The 21,598-nt window shown below is 41.8% G+C and overlaps 2 protein-coding genes across 8 annotated transcripts in view; one reads left to right on the top strand and one right to left on the bottom strand.

The window, feature by feature from the left end:
• LOC117269845 (ras-specific guanine nucleotide-releasing factor RalGPS1) overlaps nt 1-21,598 on the top strand; it is a 345,328-nt gene that overhangs the window by 148,809 nt on the left and 174,921 nt on the right. The window lies entirely within an intron of this gene.
• Nucleotides 1-21,598, bottom strand: part of LOC117269612 (angiopoietin-related protein 2-like) — an 86,037-nt gene that overhangs the window by 40,327 nt on the left and 24,112 nt on the right. The window contains exon 4 of the mRNA XM_033646773.2: nt 12,093-12,363. Coding sequence (XP_033502664.1) covers nt 12,093-12,363 — 271 coding nt within the window. The remainder of the gene's footprint in view (nt 1-12,092; nt 12,364-21,598) is intronic.

Below are 21,598 nucleotides of genomic sequence, written 5' to 3'. Positions count from 1 at the left end.
TTAAGACAGGTACTGACTCAATATCCTACAATCCTCAAACCATCAATGACCAATTTAAACAATATTATTCTTCCCTTTATATCAGTCGGATGTGGACACCAATTTGTTTGAAATCCATTCATTTCTTAATTTTTTAAATATCCCAAAACTCAATCCTGAAGCTCAGGCATCCCTAGAGCAGCCATTAACATCTGAAGAAATAGCAAATGCTATCAGGTCATCCCTAATGTCAATCAATCAATCAATTTTATTTATAAAGCCCAATATCTCAAATCACAATTTGCCTCACAGGGCTTTACAGCATACGACATCCCTCTGTCCTTTGGACCCTCACAGCGGATAAGGAAAAACTCCCCAAAAAAACCCTTTAACGGGAAAAAAAACGGGCGAAACCTCAGGAAGAGCAACTGAGGAGGGATCCCTCTTCCAGGACGGACAGACGAGCAATAGATGTCGTACAGAACATAATAAATTAACAGTAAACCGTATGACACAATGAGACAGAGAGAGAGAGAGAGAGATGCAGGATAGACGGTAATGACAGTGGCTTACAACAGCAATAATGAAAGTAATATAATTAATATTACAGGCTATTTTGGTACAATATGTTGAAAGTATATCAATATCTGATAGTATACATATGTGACAATAATCATGTGTACAATAACAGTAGAAGTAGGACTAATGATAGCAGCAGCAGCAGGAAGCATCTGGCAGGACCACGACGGTAGCACAACCACACACGTCACACTATCCAGGCACCGCTGCGATATAAGTTAACCTGCGAGACAGTGGAGCACAAAGGCTCTGGAGAAGAAGCCGAGTTAGTGACATGCAGTATGGCTGAGTTAGAAAGATACAGTAACAGGACATGAGAGAGAGATAGAAGGAGGGAAGGTGCCCGGTATATTATTGGGGGTCCCCCGGGAGACTAGGCCTAAGTCAGCCAAACTAGGGGCTGGTACAGGGCAAGCCTGAGCCAGCCCTAACTATAAGCTTTATCAAAGAGGAAAGTCTTAAGTCTAGTCTTAAATGTGGAGACGGTGTCTGCCTCCCGGACCGTAACAGGAAGATGATTCCACAGGAGAGGAGCCTGATAGCTGAAGGCTCTGGCTCCTGATCTACTTTTGGAGACTTTAGGGACCATGAGTAACCCTGCGTTCTCAGAGCACAGTGTTCTGGTGGGATAATATGGCACTATGAGCTCTCTAAGATATGACGGAGCTTGACCATTTAGAGCTTTATAAGTTAACAGTAGGATTTTAAATTCAATTCTGGATTTTACAGGGAGCCAGTGCAGAGAAGCTAAAACAGGAGAAATATGATCTTGTTTCTTAGTTCCTGTTAGTACACGTGCTGCTGCATTCTGAATTAGCTGGAGAGATTTTAAGGACTTACTAGAGCTACCAGATAATAGAGAGTTACAGTAATCCAGCCTTGAGGTAACAAAAGCGTGGACCAATTTTTCTGCATCTTTTTGGGTCAGGATAGGCCTAATTTTCGCAATATTACGCAGATGAAGAAATGCAGTCCGTGAGGTTTGTTTTAAATGATAATTAAAAGACAAATCTTGATCAAATGTTACTTCGAGGTTTCTTACGGTAGTGTGAGAGGCCAGAGCAATGCCATCTAGAGAAACTATGTCATCAGATAAAGAGTTTCTGAGTTGTTTTGGGCCAAGAACAATAACTTAGGCAGTTATGAAGTTTAGTTAATTGATTAGTTTCTTCTGGCTTCATAGATAAATACAACTGTGTATCATCCGCAAAACAATGGAAATTTGCAGAGTGATTTCTAATGATGTTACCTAAAGGAAGCATATATAGGGTAAATAGGATTGGTCTGGGCACAGAACCTTGCGGAACACCAAAACAAACTTTAGTACGTAAGGATGACTCATTATGAACGTGAACAAACTGAAAACGATCAGATAAATAAGATTTAAACCAGCTTAGTGCAGAACCTTTTAGGCCAATTAAGGATAAATTACCTTGAGGTAACAAAAGTGTGGACCAATTTTCCTGATCTACTTTTTTTCCCCGGTTTCTCTGGGACATATGTTCTGGTCATGTCTTTCACTATACAACTTCTGGGCATTTCCGACCCGCTCCGACCCCTGCAACTACAGCTCCACTCGGCTTATTGTTGTCATGGATAGGCCTGCATCGTTGCTTCTAGCTGGTGACATGCTGTGATAAGGCTTTAAAATTGTAGCCCTGGGTATATGCACATTATATCACAGTTAATAAACAATCAGATTGACTGATTTCACCTTTCCGTTTTATAAATGCATTTAATATATTTACTCCAACCAGAAGCCAGATTATCTGTCTGACCAGACGGGGGGTGTGAGTGTGGCCGGGAGTGGGGATTTCAGCACCACGGACAGTGTGCATAAAAAGACTTGACAAGCGTCTCCTTTTAAATATGTTTGCTGCTAGCGAAATTATACATAATAAATGAAGACAGTGACATATTTTCAATAAAAAACAATGAAACGTTCATTTCAAGCTTTTGTAGTACAACGAATTTCAGAATTGTGCGAGTGCGGCCGGACAGCGGGCAGCAGTGTTTGATGCAGGAAACTCGACATGGACTTGAAAATCAGTTTCGGAGTAGGGGTGGTTCGGAACAGCTGTTTTTAGGAATGGAGGGCTGTCCCCAGAGGCCGTATGTGCAGAGTATAAAACTTTAATCCAATTACAAAAAACGGGTCCCAATCCAAACTCCTCCAGGGTTGAAAATAAATAGCTCCACTCAATCCTATCGAGCGCCTTTTCAGCGTCAAGGCTTAGGATAGCTTCCAGTTGTAGAGTAGATTGTGGAGATAACAATATATTAAATAACCTTCGCACATTGACTGACTGACTGAGAGTCAAAGCTCTATTGAGCCTTGTATTCCTTTAGCCCTTAGCAGTAATCATTTTATGAGCTTTTTTAATGACAAAATTCTAACTATTAGAGGCAAAATTCATGATCTCCTGTCCTCAGATAGTACCTATCTAACCTCAAACACAGCTGTAAAACCATATATTTAGATTGCTTCTCCCCAATTTCTCTTCAAGAATTGACTGCAGTGATTTCTTCATCTAAATCATCAACGTGTCTCTTAGACCCCATCCCAACTAGGCTACTTAAGGAGGTCTTTCCTTTAGTTAACACTCATATATTAGATATGATCAATATATCCTTATTAACAGGCTATGTACCACAGTCTTTTAAGGTAGCTGTAATTAAACTTCTCCTGAAAAAGTCCAGCCTGGATCCAGAGGTGTTAGCCAACTATAGACCAATATCTAATCTTCCCTTTATGTCAAAGATCCTTGAGAAAGTAGTCGCAGACCAGCTGTGTGATTTTCTCCATGATAATAATTTATTTGAGGAATTTCAGTCAGGATTTAGAGTGCATCATAGCACTGAGACAGCACTAGTTAAAATTACAAATGACCTTCTGATTGCTTCAGACAAAGGATTCGTCTCTGTACTTGTTTTATTAGATCTTAGTGCGGCGTTTGACACGATTGACCATCAAATTCTGCTACAGAGACTGGAACACTTAATTGGCCTAAAAGGTTCTGCACTAAGCTGGTTTAAATCTTATTTATCTGATCGTTTTCAGTTTGTTCACGTTCATAATGAGTCATCCTTACGTACTAAAGTTTGTTTTGTAGTTCCGCAAGGTTCTGTGCTCGGACCAATCCTATTTACTCTATATATGCTTCCTTTAGGTAACATCATTAGAAATCACTCTGTAAATGTCCAATGTTATGCGGATGATACACAGTTGTATTTATCTATGAAGCCAGAAGAAACTAATCAATTAACTAAACTTCATAACTGCCTTAAAGACATGAAAACCTGGATGAGCACCAATTTCCTGATGTTAAATTCAGACAAAACTGAAGTTATTGTTCTTGGCCCCAAACAACTCAGAGACTCTTTATCTGATGACATAGTTTCTCTAGATGGCATTGCTCTGGCCTCTCGCACTATCGTAAGAAACCTCGAAGTAACATTTGATCAAGATTTGTCTTTCAATTCTCATTTAAAACAAACCTCACGGACTGCATTTCTTCATCTGCATAATATTGTGAAAATTAGGCCTATCCTGACCCAAAAAGATGCAGAAAAATTGGTCCACGCTTTTGTTATCTCAAGGCTGGATTACTGTAACTCTCTATTATCTGGTAACTCTAGTAAGTCCTTAAAAACTCTCCAGCTAATTCAGAATGCAGCAGCACGTGTACTAACAGGAACTAAGAAACGTGATCATATTTCTCCTGTTTTAGCTCCTCTGCACTGGCTCCCTGTAAAATCCAGAAGTGAATTTAAAATCCTACTGTTAACTTATAAAGCTCTAAATGGTCAAGCTCCGTCATATCTTAGAGAGCTCATAGTGCCATATTATCCCACCAGAACTCTGCGTTCTGAGAATGCAGGGTTACTCGTGGTCCCTAAAGTCTCCAAAAGTAGATCAGGAGCCAGAGCCTTCAGCTATCAGGCTCCTCTCCTGTGGAATCATCTTCCTGTTACGGTCCGGGAGGCAGACACCGTCTCCACATTTAAGACTAGACTTAAGACTTTCCTCTTTGATAAAGCTTATAGTTAGGGCTGGCTCAGGCTTGCCTTGTACCAGCCCCTAGTTAGGCTGACTTAGGCCTAGTCTGCCGGAGGACCCCCTATAATACACCAGGCACCTTCTCTCTCTCTCTCTCTCTCTCTCATGTCCTGTTACTGCATCTTGCTAACTCGGCCGTTCTGGATGTCACTAACTCGGCTTCTTCTCCGGAGCCTTTGTGCTCCACTGTCTCTCAGGTTAACTCGTATTGCAGCAGTGCCTGGATAGTGTGACGTGTGTGGTTGTGCTGCTGCCGTGGTCCTGCCAGATGCCTCCTGCTGCTGCTGTTATCATTAGTCATACTTCTACTGTTATTGTACACATAGGATTATTGTCACACATGTATACTATCAGATATTAATATATTATTATTAATTATAATATTATTACTTTCATTAATGTTGTTGTAAGCTACTGTCATCACCGTCTATCCTGCATCTCTCTCTGTCTCTCTCTCTCTGTCTCTCTCTCTCTCTCTCTCTCTCTGTCTCATTGTGTCATATGGTTTACTGTTAATTTATTATGCTGATCTGTTCTGTACGACATCTATTGCTCGTCTGTCCGTCCTGGAAGAGGGATCCCTCCTCAGTTGCTCTTCCTGAGGTTTCTCCCGTGTTTTTTTCCCCGTTAAAGGTTTTTTTGGGGGGAGTTTTTCCTTATCCGCTGTGAGGGTCCAAAGGACAGAGGGATGTCGTATGCTGTAAAGCCCTGTGAGGCAAATTGTGATTTGAGATATTGGGCTTTATAAATAAAATTGATTGACTGATTGACATTAGGGATGACCTAATAGCATTTGCTATTTCTTCAGATGTTAATGGCTACTCTAGGGATGCCTGAGCTTCAGGATTGAGTTTTGGGATATTTAAAGAATTAAGAAATGAATGGATTTCAAACAAATTGGTGTCCACATCTGACTGATATAAAGGGAAGAATAATATTGTTTAAAGTGGTCATTGATGGTTTGAGGATTGTAGGATGTTGAGTCAGTACCTGTCTTAATCCCTGAAATCATATGTTCAGTGGTGGTTGAGTGCTGGTCGGAGCGGATCTGTGATTGAGTGTGCGGATGATTGGAGGCACCTGTTGACGAACTGCAGGCGTTGTCCCCAATATTCGGAATAGTGGGGCCTTTAGAAAAAATGGGAAACCCCGCCATTACGAAGAATGGAGGCCTATTTTCGGAAAGGCGGGATTTCAGAAAGGCGGGGTGTAACCACAGCCTCTGTGCGAACCAATGGCCTGATTTCTGAATACTTTATGCTACACAGGGGCTCAAGACAGGGTTGTTGTCTGTCACCCTTTCTATTAGACATTGAACCATTGGCAATTACCATCAGATCAGAAAACAGGATCAGGGGTATTTCCAGGGGCGAAACAAACCATAAAACACTTTTGTACACAGACAACCTGCCTTTGCAAATTTCGGATCCATTGGAGAGTATCCCCTGTCTTCTTGCCTTGCTGCGGAATTTTGGAAATATTTCAGGATATAAAATCAATCTGTCGAAATCTTTGTTATTTCCACTGAACAATTTGGCAAAACTGATCAACTATGATCACCTCCACTTTAAAACTGAAAATGAACAATTTACCTACCTGGGAATCGTGATAGTAAGTTCAGTCAAGGCTTTTTTTAAATACAATTACAAGTCAATTCTAGAATGTATCAAGATGGATCTGGACAGGTGGTCGAAGCTTCCCATTTTGTTAGCAGGGAGGATAAATTCAGTAAAAATGACAATAATGCCCAGATTCCTATACCTATTTCAAATGATTCCCATTTTTCTTCCAAAATCCTACTTTGCCCAGCTTAATTGGCTTTTCTCCTTGTTTATATGGAATAAGAAACCTCCACATATAAAAAAAGCCAGCCTAGAAAGAGGTAAATCTGAGGGCGGTCTAGGTTTGCTCAATTTTCTATTTTATTATTCGGCAGCTAATATTGCCAAGTTGACGTATTGGATCACCAGCTTTACAGAAAGAGAAGTTCCTATTTGGGCTAGTATGGAGTTTGAATCTACACTTCCAGTTTCTCCAATCTCATTTTTAACTGCTCCTTTCCCATTGAATATTAGCACAGATGAATTAAATGCAAATCTGGTTGTAAAAAACTCAATTAAGATTTTGGGCCAGTTTAGGAAACACTTCATTGTGAAAAACATATGTGGATTCTCTCCAATATTGTTTAACCATCTTTTTACACCCTCTCAATTAGATTTGGCACGGATGACAGTTTTGCATCATTTGCTTTTCTGTGTCAAGACCACAACTTACCAAAATCTCACTACTATAGATACCTTCAGGGTTGAAGCTTTGCCTCTAAACATTTTCCAGGATACTGGAATGTCCACCCCTTAAGGATTTGGCTTACTCAGTTCTTAATGTCAACCCATTCAGTAACGGCACAGTATCAAATATATACACATTAATTCTTCATAGTTGCCCTCACACATGGGATAAAAATAAAACAGCCCGGAAGGAGACATTGGAGCATCTATCCCTGAGGATATCTGGAAAAGCATTATTTCGCAAATACATAACTCATCGTTCTGTATCAGACATGGATTAATCCAATTTAAAGTAGTAAACTGGTTACATTACTCCAATGACAGATCGGCTAAACTATATGCCATTGTTGCCCCAACCTGCCCCAGGTGCCACTATTCCTCGGTTTCTTTGGGGCATATGTTCTGGTCATGTCCTTGACTATACAACTTCTGGGCATTTGTCTTTAAATCACTCAGGGATATCTGGCAGGACATTGTCTCCAAATCCTTTAACGGCCATTTTTGGAGTAGTCATGAATGAAGGAGAGATTTCCCGCACTCATAGAAATGCGATCCCCTATGCGTCACTACTTGCCCGCTGTTTGATACTGCTAAATTGGAAAGAAAGTAGTCCTCCTGCCTATATTCATTGGATGAGGGAGATGTTGTTAGGACTGGATCTTGAAAAACTTAGATATATGACGCGTGGGCAAGAGGATAAATATGATAAAACCTGGGCATCATTCATCACCCATGTTGGAGGTTTATCTATAGCTTGATCCATTGTGACACTCCCCTGACAGGTGATGTGTGTGATTATGGATGTGACGTTGAAACTGTACTTGCCATTTTCAAGGGTCTAGACTGTTGATAATGTTAGTAACATTATTTGAATAGGCTTGTTTGGGTCACTTATGCAATCTTACATTTCACTTATTTATGTTCTTATCTTTTCTATTTTATTTGTTTATTTATTTATTCTTGTTTTTTTCTTTTTTTTTATTTTGTAAACTTGCATGTACTGTATTATCCATTGCAGAGGTAAATGATTCTTATACACTTATCTGTATGGGTATATGTATACCTTAATGTATGCATATTCATATGTATACATAAGTAGCCTACTTTATGCACATCTACTTTGATTGTGTACTTGTTTTTTGTACGTCAATGTGTGGACGCTGCCTGGAAGTGGGTGGGTGGGGGGAGGGGGGTCAGGGATTTACACTTTTATTATGTCATGAATGTTCTTCCACTTACATATTATATGCAAAACTCATAAATAAAGTTGTAAAAAAAAAAACAAAAACTAATGGAATGCTCAAAGTTGTCATTGTAACATTTAAGGTGTGTCGATGGATTCAGGACGTCAACTCATGCATTGAGTAACATTACAAGTAAACGTTCCACCCTAAGAGTTGCAGGCAGTGGGCCCAATGAATTAAGTCATTTTCTTCTCAGTCTACAGCTGCTGCGTGAGGCAGGAAAACATCCTTTAATTTTATAGTTATAGTTTACTAATATATGTAAGACTTGCCACGGTATGAACAGTGGTTACATGAGCCTCAAAACCAGCCACAACTCAGCGCTGAGCAAGAGTGACCATCCTCTATTGACCAATTAACGGACTGCAGTGTTTTCAGCTCCACCTTTTAGTACCAGATCTGACTGCCCTCTTCTGTTCCTTGTCAACCACCACTGTGTCTCAAAAATTACTCGAGTTGACGGCAGCTACACTCGTTACTGTAAGTGCAATTAAACCTCAGTGAGTAAGAAGCCAATACAGTACTTTATCAATACATGTGTTCAGCAAGCATAAACATGCACACATGTAGCCAGTGATATTCAGTATGTTCCGTCCGCAGTCTCTCATCCACCAACACCAACATTATGTTTTACACAAGGACAACACGCTTGTTTGCTACTTCAGTAGCACTTGTGCATTGCGAATGCCTTCAGTCTGATGTGAATTCAGGGTTACACATTTAATATAATGTTTAGTATAATATAGCATTAACTTGAAGGTTACCTTTATGTCAGTGTATTAATATCAGTGTTTTCCAGTTTAGTGCTCTTAAATTTAGATGATTTCTTTTGATGTTAGTGGAAGCGATCTTTATTTAAGGGGTGTTGGTCCTTATCTGTTATAAAATGCTGATAAAACGTTTGGTTTTAATATTACACGTCTCTATTTTGGGAAAATTCTATGAAAGACAATTTTTTATCACTTATTTTTTTATTGCAATATCAACAAATAAACAAACAACCGATTGCTGATTACACGTGATTGTTGAACCTAGCGAGTAATGGTAAATTTTAGTCAATCGTTTCCCTACAGAATGAAAGTGACATCGCAGAGATGATTTGCACCACACACTTTTAAATTTTAAGAATTTTTCTGCTGCTCCAAACACTGGTGTATGAGTTAAATTGGACCATAATATAAACCACATTTTTAGTATATATACTTGTAAGGAGAGGGTCCGTTAACCCCACAAAATATAATTTGGTTTGAGATGTGTTTCCTGAAATATCGCAATGTCTATCTTTTTTCTGCATCAGAAATCTAAAATCTTGTATGGAGAGTTGAGCCCTCTGACATTAAATACTACCATTTCAGTTATCTCTCCAACCCACAAATTCAGCATCCTCTAAAACTCTTAAATCAACTCAAAATTCATCAAAATCAGCCCACTGGGAGATGAAATGTAGCCACTTCTGGTTTAACCTGCCACTTTGAATTTTGAAAAATTAAGAAATTGATTTGGCATCCTCAGTAACCTCCAAAGTTGACCAAACAATTGCTGAAATATTGTCTATATGTAATTGTGCTAATAAATGCTAACTCTGCTAATGTGCAAATTGTCCAACGTATGCAAGTTAGCATCCAGCAGTTTCTAAATGCTTGAGACCCACAATGTATATTTCTAATATAAAACCCAGGGGTACTCAATATTTGTGGGTTCACATTTTCTCTTTGAGTTATAGTGAAGTATTTAGGTCAAAGCAAGTGGAATTTTTTAAAATAGAAAGGTCATCTTGGGCTCAAATTAAAGTTTATGAACTTGGGAAGTTTGACTTTGAGGCAGTGATTTTCACCATAAAATGCTGAAAAATAACTATCTTTGAAGAGAATTTCTCAAGTGAACAGTTTTTTTGTCAATTGCCATTCAGTTGACTTTAGAACTGAATGGCAGTAAGCCCTAGAATCTTACTTTCCTGCTCCCCTCTTTGTTTCAGGACACTTCCTGACAGATTTTATACTTTTATTAACTGTTTATGTAATTGTAGTACCTTAATATTTGCATTTCCAACATTTCACCAGAAAATTGTCTCAAAAAGGGGTTTAGGGCCCCCTGAGACCACATAGCCCTGAGATGGGGGCTCATTATCAATTTGCAATGGCCCAAGGTATAGGTTAACAGGAAATAATAGATAAAAAAAAGATAGAAGAAAATACGAAGGCTGGTTTTGACTCTTAGCCTAATATGGTAAAGAGGCAGCTCACACCCTCATAACAGTCTAATACTGGGCAGTGTTGTGTCAGCTCATCAGTTGGTTAGGTACCTCTGAATATAGCGAGTTATGTTTTTACTTGCCCTCATTCAGTGAAACGAGTGGCATATACAGTATGTGTTTGTGTGCAAAGGATTGCAGCTGTTGCCATAATCAGTAGCGGTTTTAGGGGGGCCAGCAGGGGCCATTGCCCCCGTAACTTGGAATGCGGCCCCCCTGTGGCCCCCCTGCCACCGGAGAGAGTCAGAGGGGCAACGAGGAACACAGAACTAAATCGTCTCAACAGGTTGCCAGTCGGACCACTTAAAGCGGCGCACCCACCGAAAACATTAGTAGAGAATTGTGTGGCTGTATTTAAGACAACTCTGTGCCTGCATGGCAACACACAGCACCATTGAAGTAAGATCTGAAAACTTTTTCTTTCTCATTTGGCTCATGGTAGTTACATGTCACATCATGTTGATGTAGCCATGTGAAATACAATCCGGAGTTTTCATGGGTGTTTTATTTATTGTGAAAATTGTCTTTTCTGCACCTGACTTCCTGTTTATTTTTTGTACGTCAATGTGTGGACACCGCCTGGAAGTGGGTGGGTGGGGGAGGGGGGGGGTCAGGGATTTACACTTTTATTATGTCATGAATGTTCTTCCACTTACATGTTATATGCAAAACTCATAAATAAAGTTGTAAAAGTTGGTCTGTGCAAATTGACGTGCTGTCGCGCGGCATCCATCAGAAATAGACCCGGCACATGTTTTTAGTGTAGCGGAGCGCCGAGCTGCTTCTAGGCTGCGGCTGGTGGAGCAGCTTACATTGACTTGAATGGCCGCTATTAGCTCCGGCACCCGCGCCTTGGCCGGATCGTGCACGCCACAGATCCAGTGGGTTGCCATAAATGGGCCTGTTCCAGAGGCATTCAACTACCAGAGGGCTTTTGAAATCTTCTTTTCGAAGCCACGTAAAATTAAATGCTCTGATTCAGGGTGCCATACTTGTGAATCGTGAGGGAGGGAAGGAGGGAAGCAGTAATTTGTGTCTGTTTGTATGTAATTAATTTAAGTCTTACCTTTTGTTTTCTTTTCGTATTGCGTATTTTGTATTGTTTTGCATATCTGGAACTGTGTTTGTGAGTGTGAGAGTTTTAAAAGAATATTTTGTCTGCACATGATTTGAAATAATAAAATAGCCCTCCAGAGGCAGATCAGTACGTTAGTTATTTTTCTTTTGGTTACTGAAATATTTAACCACTAATCCTTAGCTGTATTTTAAGTGTAACCCTTCACCATAACATACCACTAGTGTTTTTATCAGTAAAAACAGAACATTTTTCACACATAAAAAGCACAAAGATGTTGAAATCTAGGCATATTCTGCCATCATAACTTGGCTCTCAGAATTCACCAGATTGATGCCTTTAAATCAAATATATACAAAATTTTCTCCTGGGGGAGCATATATAATATATATATATATATATATATATATATATATATATATATATATATATATATTATTGTTCAGACTTAGATATTTGACCCTACTTGTATGTGCCCCTGTATCAAAAGAACTGGCCCTAGCTTGGCCCCCCATTGAAACTGGCCTAGAACCGCCACTGGCCATAATGTAAGCAGCTTTTGGTGAAATTCCACCAACAATTATGATTGCCTTCTCCTGCACTGCATTCCACTCACCTGTGAAGGTGTCATGGTCTCTGTCCAGTGTGGTAAACTGCTTGCCATTGTGCCAGGTAAGTGAGTCTCCAGCGTTGCCATAGTATCGGCCCATTTGCAGCCTATAGAAGTTGGCCTCAGACTCCACACGGAAGTTGGTATATTCTGCAAAGGTCTTGCGTCCGACCCAGTCTTCCAGAGTCACCAGCAGCTTGTAGTTGCCCTGGTTGGTCAGCAAGTAGATGTTCTCTAGGCCTAACCAGTGTTCACCATCAATGTTTCCAAACCCTTGCTGTACAAGGAGAAAGACATTGAATTAGTCATTAGTCGGGATGAATCCATTCCTGCTGTTGCCAACACATACTTTAACAGGATATACCACAGCAATTCCCTTATTTTAAAACGTAAGTTTTTCCTCCCTTTGGATACAGACATGGCCTTCCAGCAACAAACCACTCATGTTTTCCGAACATCTGTGAAGGACTGGTATGACATCAGAGTGAAAGGCCAGGAGCAGTGGCATAATGGCAGGACATGTTTAAGATCCTCTCTTCCAGATCTCAGTGTGTTTGAATAACGGGCTTTAAATACATCACACATAGTTTTAATCAGGTGGGAGTCCTTGCCCCTGCCAAAAGCTGCCGTACTGATTCATCGATGGTGGTTTGGGGAATGATTGGGTTTGAGGATCTTAGAACGACTCCTCTGTGCTGTGGTCTTGAGTTTAAAGTACTGAGAAGAGTACCCATATTGGGATGTCCATACTTTTGGCCACAGGCTGTTAACCTTTGGCAACTAAATGTTTTAACCTGTACACCAGCAGGGTTGTAGAGTGTAGCATATATGTTCCACATGTAATGGCAAAATCAGCTTGTGCAATGAAAGAGGTTAATGACTTAGCACCCATTCTGTCTAGCTTTGTGCTTTGTGTGTATGAGACAGAGCTGCTTGTTTGTTTAAGGTGAGCCTTTGTGTGCTTTCCTGTGTGCGCGGTGAATTGATCGCACCATTCAACTTGGTATACTTGGTTGTAGTCTACTGTGCAGTGGTGAGATAGAGCCTGGATGTAGGCTACAGGTTTGTTTATAAAATTGCAGCAATGCTTTGACCATACATATATCAGACCAGTGTCCGAAATTAACTTTTTTTTACCTTCCAAAATAATTAATTGCCCTTTCATGTCACATGTATATTTGTTTCAGTACGTTTCATTGAGATAATGAAGTATTATGTTAAATAGAAACCTAAAGTAGAGGCTGGAGCAAAATGTGAAGCAAAATTATTTCAATATACCAGTGGTTCCCAATCTTTTTTCTTAATGGACCCCTTTTCTATCATTGAGAAACTAATGTCCCCTGACTAAGTGACATATTTTATGGACATTTCATATTATGTTTAGTGCATAACATTTACAGTACAGACTGCAATAATTACAGGAAGTTTGAGTAAAATGAGCAATTTGGATTCATTTTGAGCAGATTATTTCCTGTATATTTTCCATCAGAGATGAGTTTTCCTGATATTTTTAGTAACTTCTGGGACAATTCTGTATGTCTAATGTATTTATTTATTTGTTTATCATTTTTAAAAACCATACATACTTAATAGGCTTCTTTTTGACAAATTCAGTGTTTTCCTCTTCCTGACTCTTGGCCCTTCTTATATTAGTTCTGTGGTTGTTTTAACTGCGTACTTTTCTAACGCAGGACGAGGCTGTTTCACAGAGAGTGAAGTAATTTTTTTTAGGGTTATTGATCAGAACTTTAAAAACAAAACATAGTTTTCTTTTCAGAAATGAATGAAATACAACGTTAAAAGTCAACTAAAAAAAAGTTTGTACACCCCTAAAAATCACGAAGGCCTTCTGACCCCCAGTGAAGCTTTGTTGCCTCCTTGTTAAGATAAGATAAGATGAGATACACCTTTATTGATCCCATAATTGAGAAATTCCAGTGTTACAGCAGTCAAGGGGAAAGAGTCAGATTAAAGATTTCAAAAATTAAACTTAAAAACTTAAAACTTAAAAAAACTAGGGATGCAAAATAAGTACAAAAGTCTCTTCCTATCTGCAGCCAAGACGCTGCTGCCCCAGCAGACCACTCCGTAAAAGATGGCCGATGCCACCACAGTGTCAAAGAAGGTCTTCAGGAGCGCCCCCTGCACTCCAAAAGACCAAAAGAGCCGCCTCAGGAGTTAAGTCTGCTTTGGCCTTTCCTGTATAGTGCTGTTATGTGATTAGTCCAGTCCAGTTTATTGTTAAGCTGAACACCCAGGTACTTATAAGATGTCACCATCTCAATGTCCTTTCCCTGGATGTTCACCGGCGCTGGGAGGAGGAGTCTGCGCCTGTGGAAATCCACCACCAGCTCTTTGGTTTTCCCCGCGTTGATCTGAAGGTGGTGCCTCAGACACCAGTCCACAAAGTCCTGGTTCAGTTCTCTGTTCTCCCTGTCGTCCCCATCTGTGATGAGGCCGACTATGGCAGAGTCGTCAGAGAACTTCTGCAGATGACAGGTGGGGGTGTTGTATGGAAAGTCTGCAGTGTAGAGGGTGAAGAGGAACGGTGCCAGCACCGTCCCCTGCGGGGCCCCCGTACTGCAGACAACCAAGTCCGATACACAATCCTGGGTCCTGACATACTGTGGCCGGTCCGTGAGGTAGTCCAGGATCCAGGATGTGAGGTGATTAGCGCCCCCTATGTGCTCCAGTTTGTCCCTCAGAAGCGCAGGCTGTATGGTGTTGAAAGCGCTGGAGAAGTCAAAGAACATGATTCTCACAGAGCTTCCGGGCTTCTCCAGGTGAGAAAGAGCTCTATGCAGGAGGAAGATGACGGCGTCGTCCACCCCAATGTCAGGCTGGTAGGCAAACTGCAGCGGGTCCATTGAAGGGCCTACTGCTGGGCAGAGACGAGACAGGACCAGGCGTCTGAAGCTGCTGAAGTCCTTGGGGTGCGGAGTCTTGGGCACAGGTACCATGCAGGATGTCTTCCACAGCTGTGGTACTCTCCCCAGCCTCACGCTCAGGTTGAAGATGGTTTCAACTATCCCGCACAGTTGGTCTGCACAGGACTTCAGGAGTCTGGAGCTGATGCCGTCTGGACCCGCAGCCTTCCTCGTCTTAATCCTCCTCAGCTGATCTCTCACCTGACAGGTAGTGAGGGACAAGCTGGAGCAGGGGGGCTGTGTGCTGGGGGGTGGAGGTGATGAGGTGGGTGGAGGGGTGGGGGGTGGTGAGATGTCCGGGGGAGCGGGGGTGGGGGAGGTATCGAAGCAGTGTGCCAGGAGTGTAGGTGAGGGGGAAGGTGAAGGTGAGGATGAGGGGGGTTGCAGCCGTGATGTCTGGGCCAGGGGAGGGGCAGGCTGATCAAATCTATTGAAGAACAGATTCAGATCATTCTGCTTGTTGTTTGTGTCCTGAGATGGTTTTCAAACCTCTCCAGACTCCGCTGACGTCGCTCTGCTGCAGCTGTTCCTCCATCTTCTTTTTATATCCTTCCTTTCCCCGCCTGATGTTTCTCCGTAGCTCCTTCTACATGGCCTTCAGCTCCTCCTTATTTCCAGAGTTAAAAGCTCTCTGCTTCTCCTTCAGGAGAGCTTTTATATCTGGAGTAATCCAGGGTTTGGTGTTGGAGAAGCAGCGTACAGTCCTGGTGGGTACGGTGCTTTCCACACAGAAGTTAATATAATCCGTAATGCATGATGTCATACTGTTAATGTTCTCCCCATGGGAATCACTGAGTACCTCCCACACAGTGGCCTCGAAGCAGTCTTTCAGGGCCTCCTCGGCCTCATCAGACCACCTCTTCACAGTGCGGGTGGTTGCTGGTTCCCTCTGCACCAGAGGTCTGTAGACAGGCAGAAGATGAACCAGGTTATGATCAGCTCTTCCCAGGGGGGGCAGGGGGGATGAGTGGTATGCCTCCTTGGTGTTGGCATGAAATAAATCCAGTGTTTTATTGTCTCTGGTGTGGCAGGAAACATACTGGGTGAAGGTGGGCAGGGTGGTGGATGGACAGGCATGGTTGAAGTCCCCAGAGATCAGAAGGAGGGCCTGAGGGTGCTATGTTTGCAGCCTACTTGTAACAGAGTGGAGAATGTCACAAGCAGACTCAGCCTTCGCGGACGGGGGGACATACACTGCTACCATAATGACATGAGAAAACTCCCTGGGTAGATAGTATGGTCTCATGCCAACAGCCAGCAGCTCAATGCCCCTGCAGCAATGCTGTTCCTTGATAGTGATGTGCCCAGAGTTACACCATCTATCATTCACAAACACAGCCAGCCCTCCTCCTTTCCTCTTACCGCTGTCCACTGTCTTGTCGTATCTGATGAGCTGGAATCCGTCCAGCGCGGCGATCATGTCCGGTACTTCCGCGTTCAACCATGTCTCTGTAAACACCAGCACGCTGCTCTGCCGGTACTCCCTCTGATGGCGAGTCAGCGCCGACAGCTCGTCCATCTTGTTGGGGAGCGATCTTACATTCCCCATAACGACGGACGGGAGGACGGGTTTGTACCATCTCCTCCGTTGTCGGCGCTGCACTCCGGCGTGACATCCCCATCTCCTTCTCCGCAGCTCGCTGGGAATATCGTGCCTCTCCTCGGGCCGCACCGCGGTGTGTTGTAGCACTAACAGCTGGTCCCAGGTGTAAACAATGGAGCCACAACTGGGCGCCAAGTCCCCGCACATGATAGTCCGTGGAAAAATAGACCGCTATAAAGAGAGCAGTCTTCGTCTCCATAACAAAACAGAACATAAGTGCTAGCTAGCTAACTGAAAAAAACCTCCAAATAAGAAAGTTAAATGTAAAAGAAATTGAAAGAAGCTCAGCGGTGAGCACGAGCCACCATAACAGGCGTCCGCACTGGGGGTGCCATCTTGTATTGAGAATGGTCCCGAGACCCCCAGGTTGGAAACCAATTATTAAACAACTCATCACCACAGCTTCAGCATGTGAATAAGTTCCCTCTGGTTATCACTGATGCAGTGTGTATGGGCTTTTACTGTGACAGGTAAGAATGGAAAGATTGAAGCTGTAATGCACCACTGGTCACAATGTGGGAGACAATGAAGAGTTTGCCGTCCTGTTGTAGACTATGGAGCCTCCGTGCTATTATTTTATTACCTTCATAAGTATGGGGACAACTCATAACCATCTGTTCTACATTAGCATTGCGATAGCTGCAGTGGGCCGATGGCAAGTGATAGTTTAGCAGATCAGCTGATGTCCTATGCTGCAAACAGTGCAGCAAAACTAGGAGTGCCTGAGACGATCAGATAGCAGCGTTTAGAGGGATAGGAGCACATGCAGTGTGCGTGCCTGTTGAAAAACGCAACTATAAATGAATCCAACAAGCAGTAGAGACTCTCAGCGTGGTAATCAAATAAATGACTACTGTGATAAAAATATTTACCCACCGGGGGTTAATTTCGGACCCTGCACCAGACCCACTGTAACTTATATAATGTGGAGCTGCTGATTGTAAGTAAGTAAGTAGGTAAATTTCATTTATATAGCACATCTCACAGAGAGGACTCACAAAGTGCTTCACAAGATAAAATACAAAAAATACAATAACAGAAACAATGCAAAATACACAAAAACAAATAAAAAGTAAAGTGCAGCGAAATACAAAGATGATACAATGGACAATTAATGGAACGCATGCCTAAACAGATGTGTTTTTAACTGCTTTTTAAAACTGTCCACGGAAGAGGCTGCTCTCAGCTCATGAGGTAGTGTATTCCACCATTTCGGTGCAACAGCCTTAAAAGCTCTATCACCTTTCATCTTTAATCTTGTGTGAGGGGCAGTAAGTAGGTGGCCTTCAGCGGACCGCAGTGACCTGACAGGACAGTGAAAGGACACCAGATCCGTCAAGTATGCAGGTGCTTGACCATGGAGGGCTCTGTAAGTGATGGTTAGAATTTTGTGCTGGATCCTGAAATTAACAGGGAGCCAGTGCAGGGATGCCAGGACTGGAGTGATGTGAGTGAACTTATGAGATCTGGACAGAAGCCTGGCGGCAGCGTTCTGTACTAGTTGGAGGCGGTCTAATGAAGTTTTATTGAGACAGGTGAAAAGAGAATTACAGTAATCTAGATGTGAGGAAATAAAAGCATGGATGATCATTTCTAGCTCAGAATAAGTTAACATGGATCTGAGTTTGGAAATGTTTTTGAGGTGGAAAAAGCAGGAGCGAGTGACAGTTTTGATGGTCATCGAAGAGCATGGTCTGATCAAATGTGACCCCAAGGTGTCTCAACTTGGGGCGCACATTTGCACTGAGGGACCCTAAGCAGCTGGCCACTTTAGATGCTGAGGCGTCAGGTGCAATAATTAAAATCTCAGTTTTAGCTGCGTTCAACTGAAGGGAGTTAGAAGCCATCCAGTCCTTAATTACATTCATACAATCGTACAGTGAGTCAATTCCATCAGTCCTATCAGGGTTAAAAGAAAAATATAACTGGAGGTCATCTGCATACATATGGTATGAGATACCTTCAAAATTGCTGATGACATCTCTGAGAGGGAGCATGTATAGCGTAAAGACGATAGGCCCAAGCACTGAACCTTGGGGCACCCCACAAGAAAGGGGGGCAAACTCTGATTTATGAGGGCCAACAGCCACAGAAAAGGATCGATCAGACAGATAGGATTTAAACCAATGAAGGGCGGTCTCTGAGATGCCTACCCTGTCCCTCAGCCTGTCTAAAAGGATGTGGTGATCAACAGTGTCAAAGGCTGCACTGAGATCAAGCAGAACCAGGATAGTGGATTTACCGGCATCGGAGGCCATCATGATGTCATTGGAGACCCTGAGAAGAGCACTTTCTGTGGAATGTAACTGACGATAACCGGACTGAAATTTATCTAAGATATTGTAACTGTTCAACGCTGTCACTAACTGGTTTGCAACTGCTTTTTCTAGAATCTTAGATACAAAGGGCAACTTGGAAATAGGCCGGTAGTTACTAAGAACAGCGGGGTCCAGATTGGGCTTTTTGAGAAGCGGCTGAACAACTGCTTGCTTGAAATGGGACGGGACACGACCAGAAACCAGTGAGCTATTGATTATGGAGGGCAGAGATAGACCAATAGTGCTGAAAACATTTTTCAGCAAAGTTGTGGGCAGGATATCCAGCGGACTAGAAGAGATCTTCATAGTGCACACAAGATCTGCTAAGTCTTGTAAGGAGACAGGTGAGAAATTGTCAATAATTGACTTGTTTGGGAGGATCAGGAAGGGAGGAGGAGGGTGTTATACTGGCCTTGACACTGGCAACCTTATTCACAAAATACATTAAAAAATTGCTACAGTCCTCATCAGAGGACACAGGTAGAGCAGGCAGTTGCGCACCAGTAATGCTACTTATAGTGTCAAAAATGACCCTGGGATTTCTCTTGTTGGAGATGATGAGATTTTTACACCGGAGCGTCTCGTCCTGAGAGCAGCCTCCTTCACGATCCTGCGCCTGGAGGAGGAGGTCGTGGACCTGAACGGGGGTCCCGAAACAGACCCCCCCAACCCCCTGGGCTGCTGGCAGTGAATCAGTCGAAGGGCAAACGGGAGGAGAATGGACAGTTTGCAGCAGAGGGAATTCCTCAACGGGGAATTCCTCAACACTCAAGATGTTATATCTGTTCTCCAGTTGGAGCTCACAAGGTGGAGTCTTGGTGGAGTCTACTTCGGCTTTACTAGATATTAGATTTATTCAGTAGATCTATCTTTTTACAACCCTATTTTACAAGCCGCAAACGAACCTACTGTCCCAAAAACGCAGTTTCTAGTGTATTAGCTAAAATATCGAAAATTAGCCGACATCTTTACTTTTTCTTAACATAGTTCATCTAGGTGGAGTGTAATAACTCGTTCGGCTTTACTTGATATTAGATATATTCAGTAGATATATCTTTTTACAACCCTATTTAGAACCCTACTTTGCAAATCAGAAGAACTACAACTATGTTTCTGATATGTATCAAACTGCATGGCGCGGTCCCAGGGAATTGTAGTTTTTTAAAAATCTAAGTGTTTTTCCCAGATTTGGAAGTTGTAAATACTGAATTGAGAGTACACTGTGGACTTTAAGGGGATGGTAAACACATCTGTGAAATCAGATTTTAAATATCTAATTTCTAAATGGGTGAAAATTAATTTTATCCATATTTTACCCATATCTGACAGCACCCCCAGCTGTTGACTACACTCACGTGATAGCTGAGGTCAAGAGCTCTCTATAACAGTTGGTCCCATGTCTGTACCCCCTTTAGTTGCTGAGTTATAAGCCCTCAAACATGCACTGAGGTCAAGGTTCAAAGGTCAATGGCTAAAAGCAGGAGCCATGTAGAATCTTCATACTGACATATGTCACTCTCCAGGTTGAGACCTTTCCAATGATGTATTTGGTTTAGCTCTACGACAAAGTTTAGATCTTTTCATTTTTTGGACACAAGCCATGCCAGGTGTAGTTTCAGAGAGCACTTTGAAGGCCCCGTGTATAAAATGAGGTTTGTTTGTTTCTTTGCTTGTTTTTTTCTTTTTTACTGTAGATAGTTACTAAAATGAGTCATCCTCAGACAATACAATACTACTAAAAAGTAAAACCAATAATAACAATAATGAAATAAACAAAAATAATATTAAAATCATATTGAAATGTTAAAATCTATTTACAGAGTGGAATGGTAGCCTAATAGATAACTTAGATAATATTTATTATTGTTTAGACACTTTATTATTGCTTAGATACTATTTAGCTTATTATTGTATTTACTTTTAGCATGTTCTACTTTTGAGTAATTTCCGAGAAGTTATGTTAAAAAAAAATAAAAAAATTACAGACTATAGGAGACAACCTCTTCAATGTCTCATGTCAATTAATTAACACGATTTATCGGCTTTTTATAATGCCTTTTTTTTTTTGCTGCTGTCTCCAGTTGAGAGTGGTGATTTGCTAAATACATTCTACAATAATAATTAGATTAACATTTGGTCTATAATATTGTTGGCTATATTATGGATTTTAATTAAAAAAACGGAAGAATAAAAGAAATAAACACCGAAATAATTACTTTTTTTTTAATTGATACTCCTCTCTGACACACACACACACACACACACATTGAACACGCGATTGAATGAATGAATGAATGAATGAATGAATGAATGAACATTGGAAGTGGTTCAGCCGCAGTCCCGCCGGCTGGCGCGGTCACATTGAGATTACATTTGTTTTTTATTACTAACAAAATGTTTTATATTGACCGTATGAATGGTTTCGTTTTCAAATAAATATTTGGAAACGAAAATATGCTTTGGTGTACTTTTACAGAGTTTTGCAATATGTATATAGCCTACCTGTATCAAAATGTATAATTTTCAGCAGCGGTTTGTGTGACAGCTGCCACGGTCGGAGGTATAACCAGCGGGGCAGCCGTTCTGTGGCGCTGGCTTGGGGTCCACTCTCCCCTGGTGGAGCGGAGGGTGGCCGGGTTGCCAGGGGCAGACGGCTCCATGTGA

Source organism: Epinephelus lanceolatus, chromosome 19 (assembly GCF_041903045.1).
Source record: "Epinephelus lanceolatus isolate andai-2023 chromosome 19, ASM4190304v1, whole genome shotgun sequence".
In the NCBI taxonomy this organism is placed as follows: domain Eukaryota; kingdom Metazoa; phylum Chordata; class Actinopteri; order Perciformes; family Serranidae; genus Epinephelus; species Epinephelus lanceolatus.
Note: the sequence above shows the minus strand (reverse complement) of the source record. Positions and strands in the feature narration are given on the sequence as shown.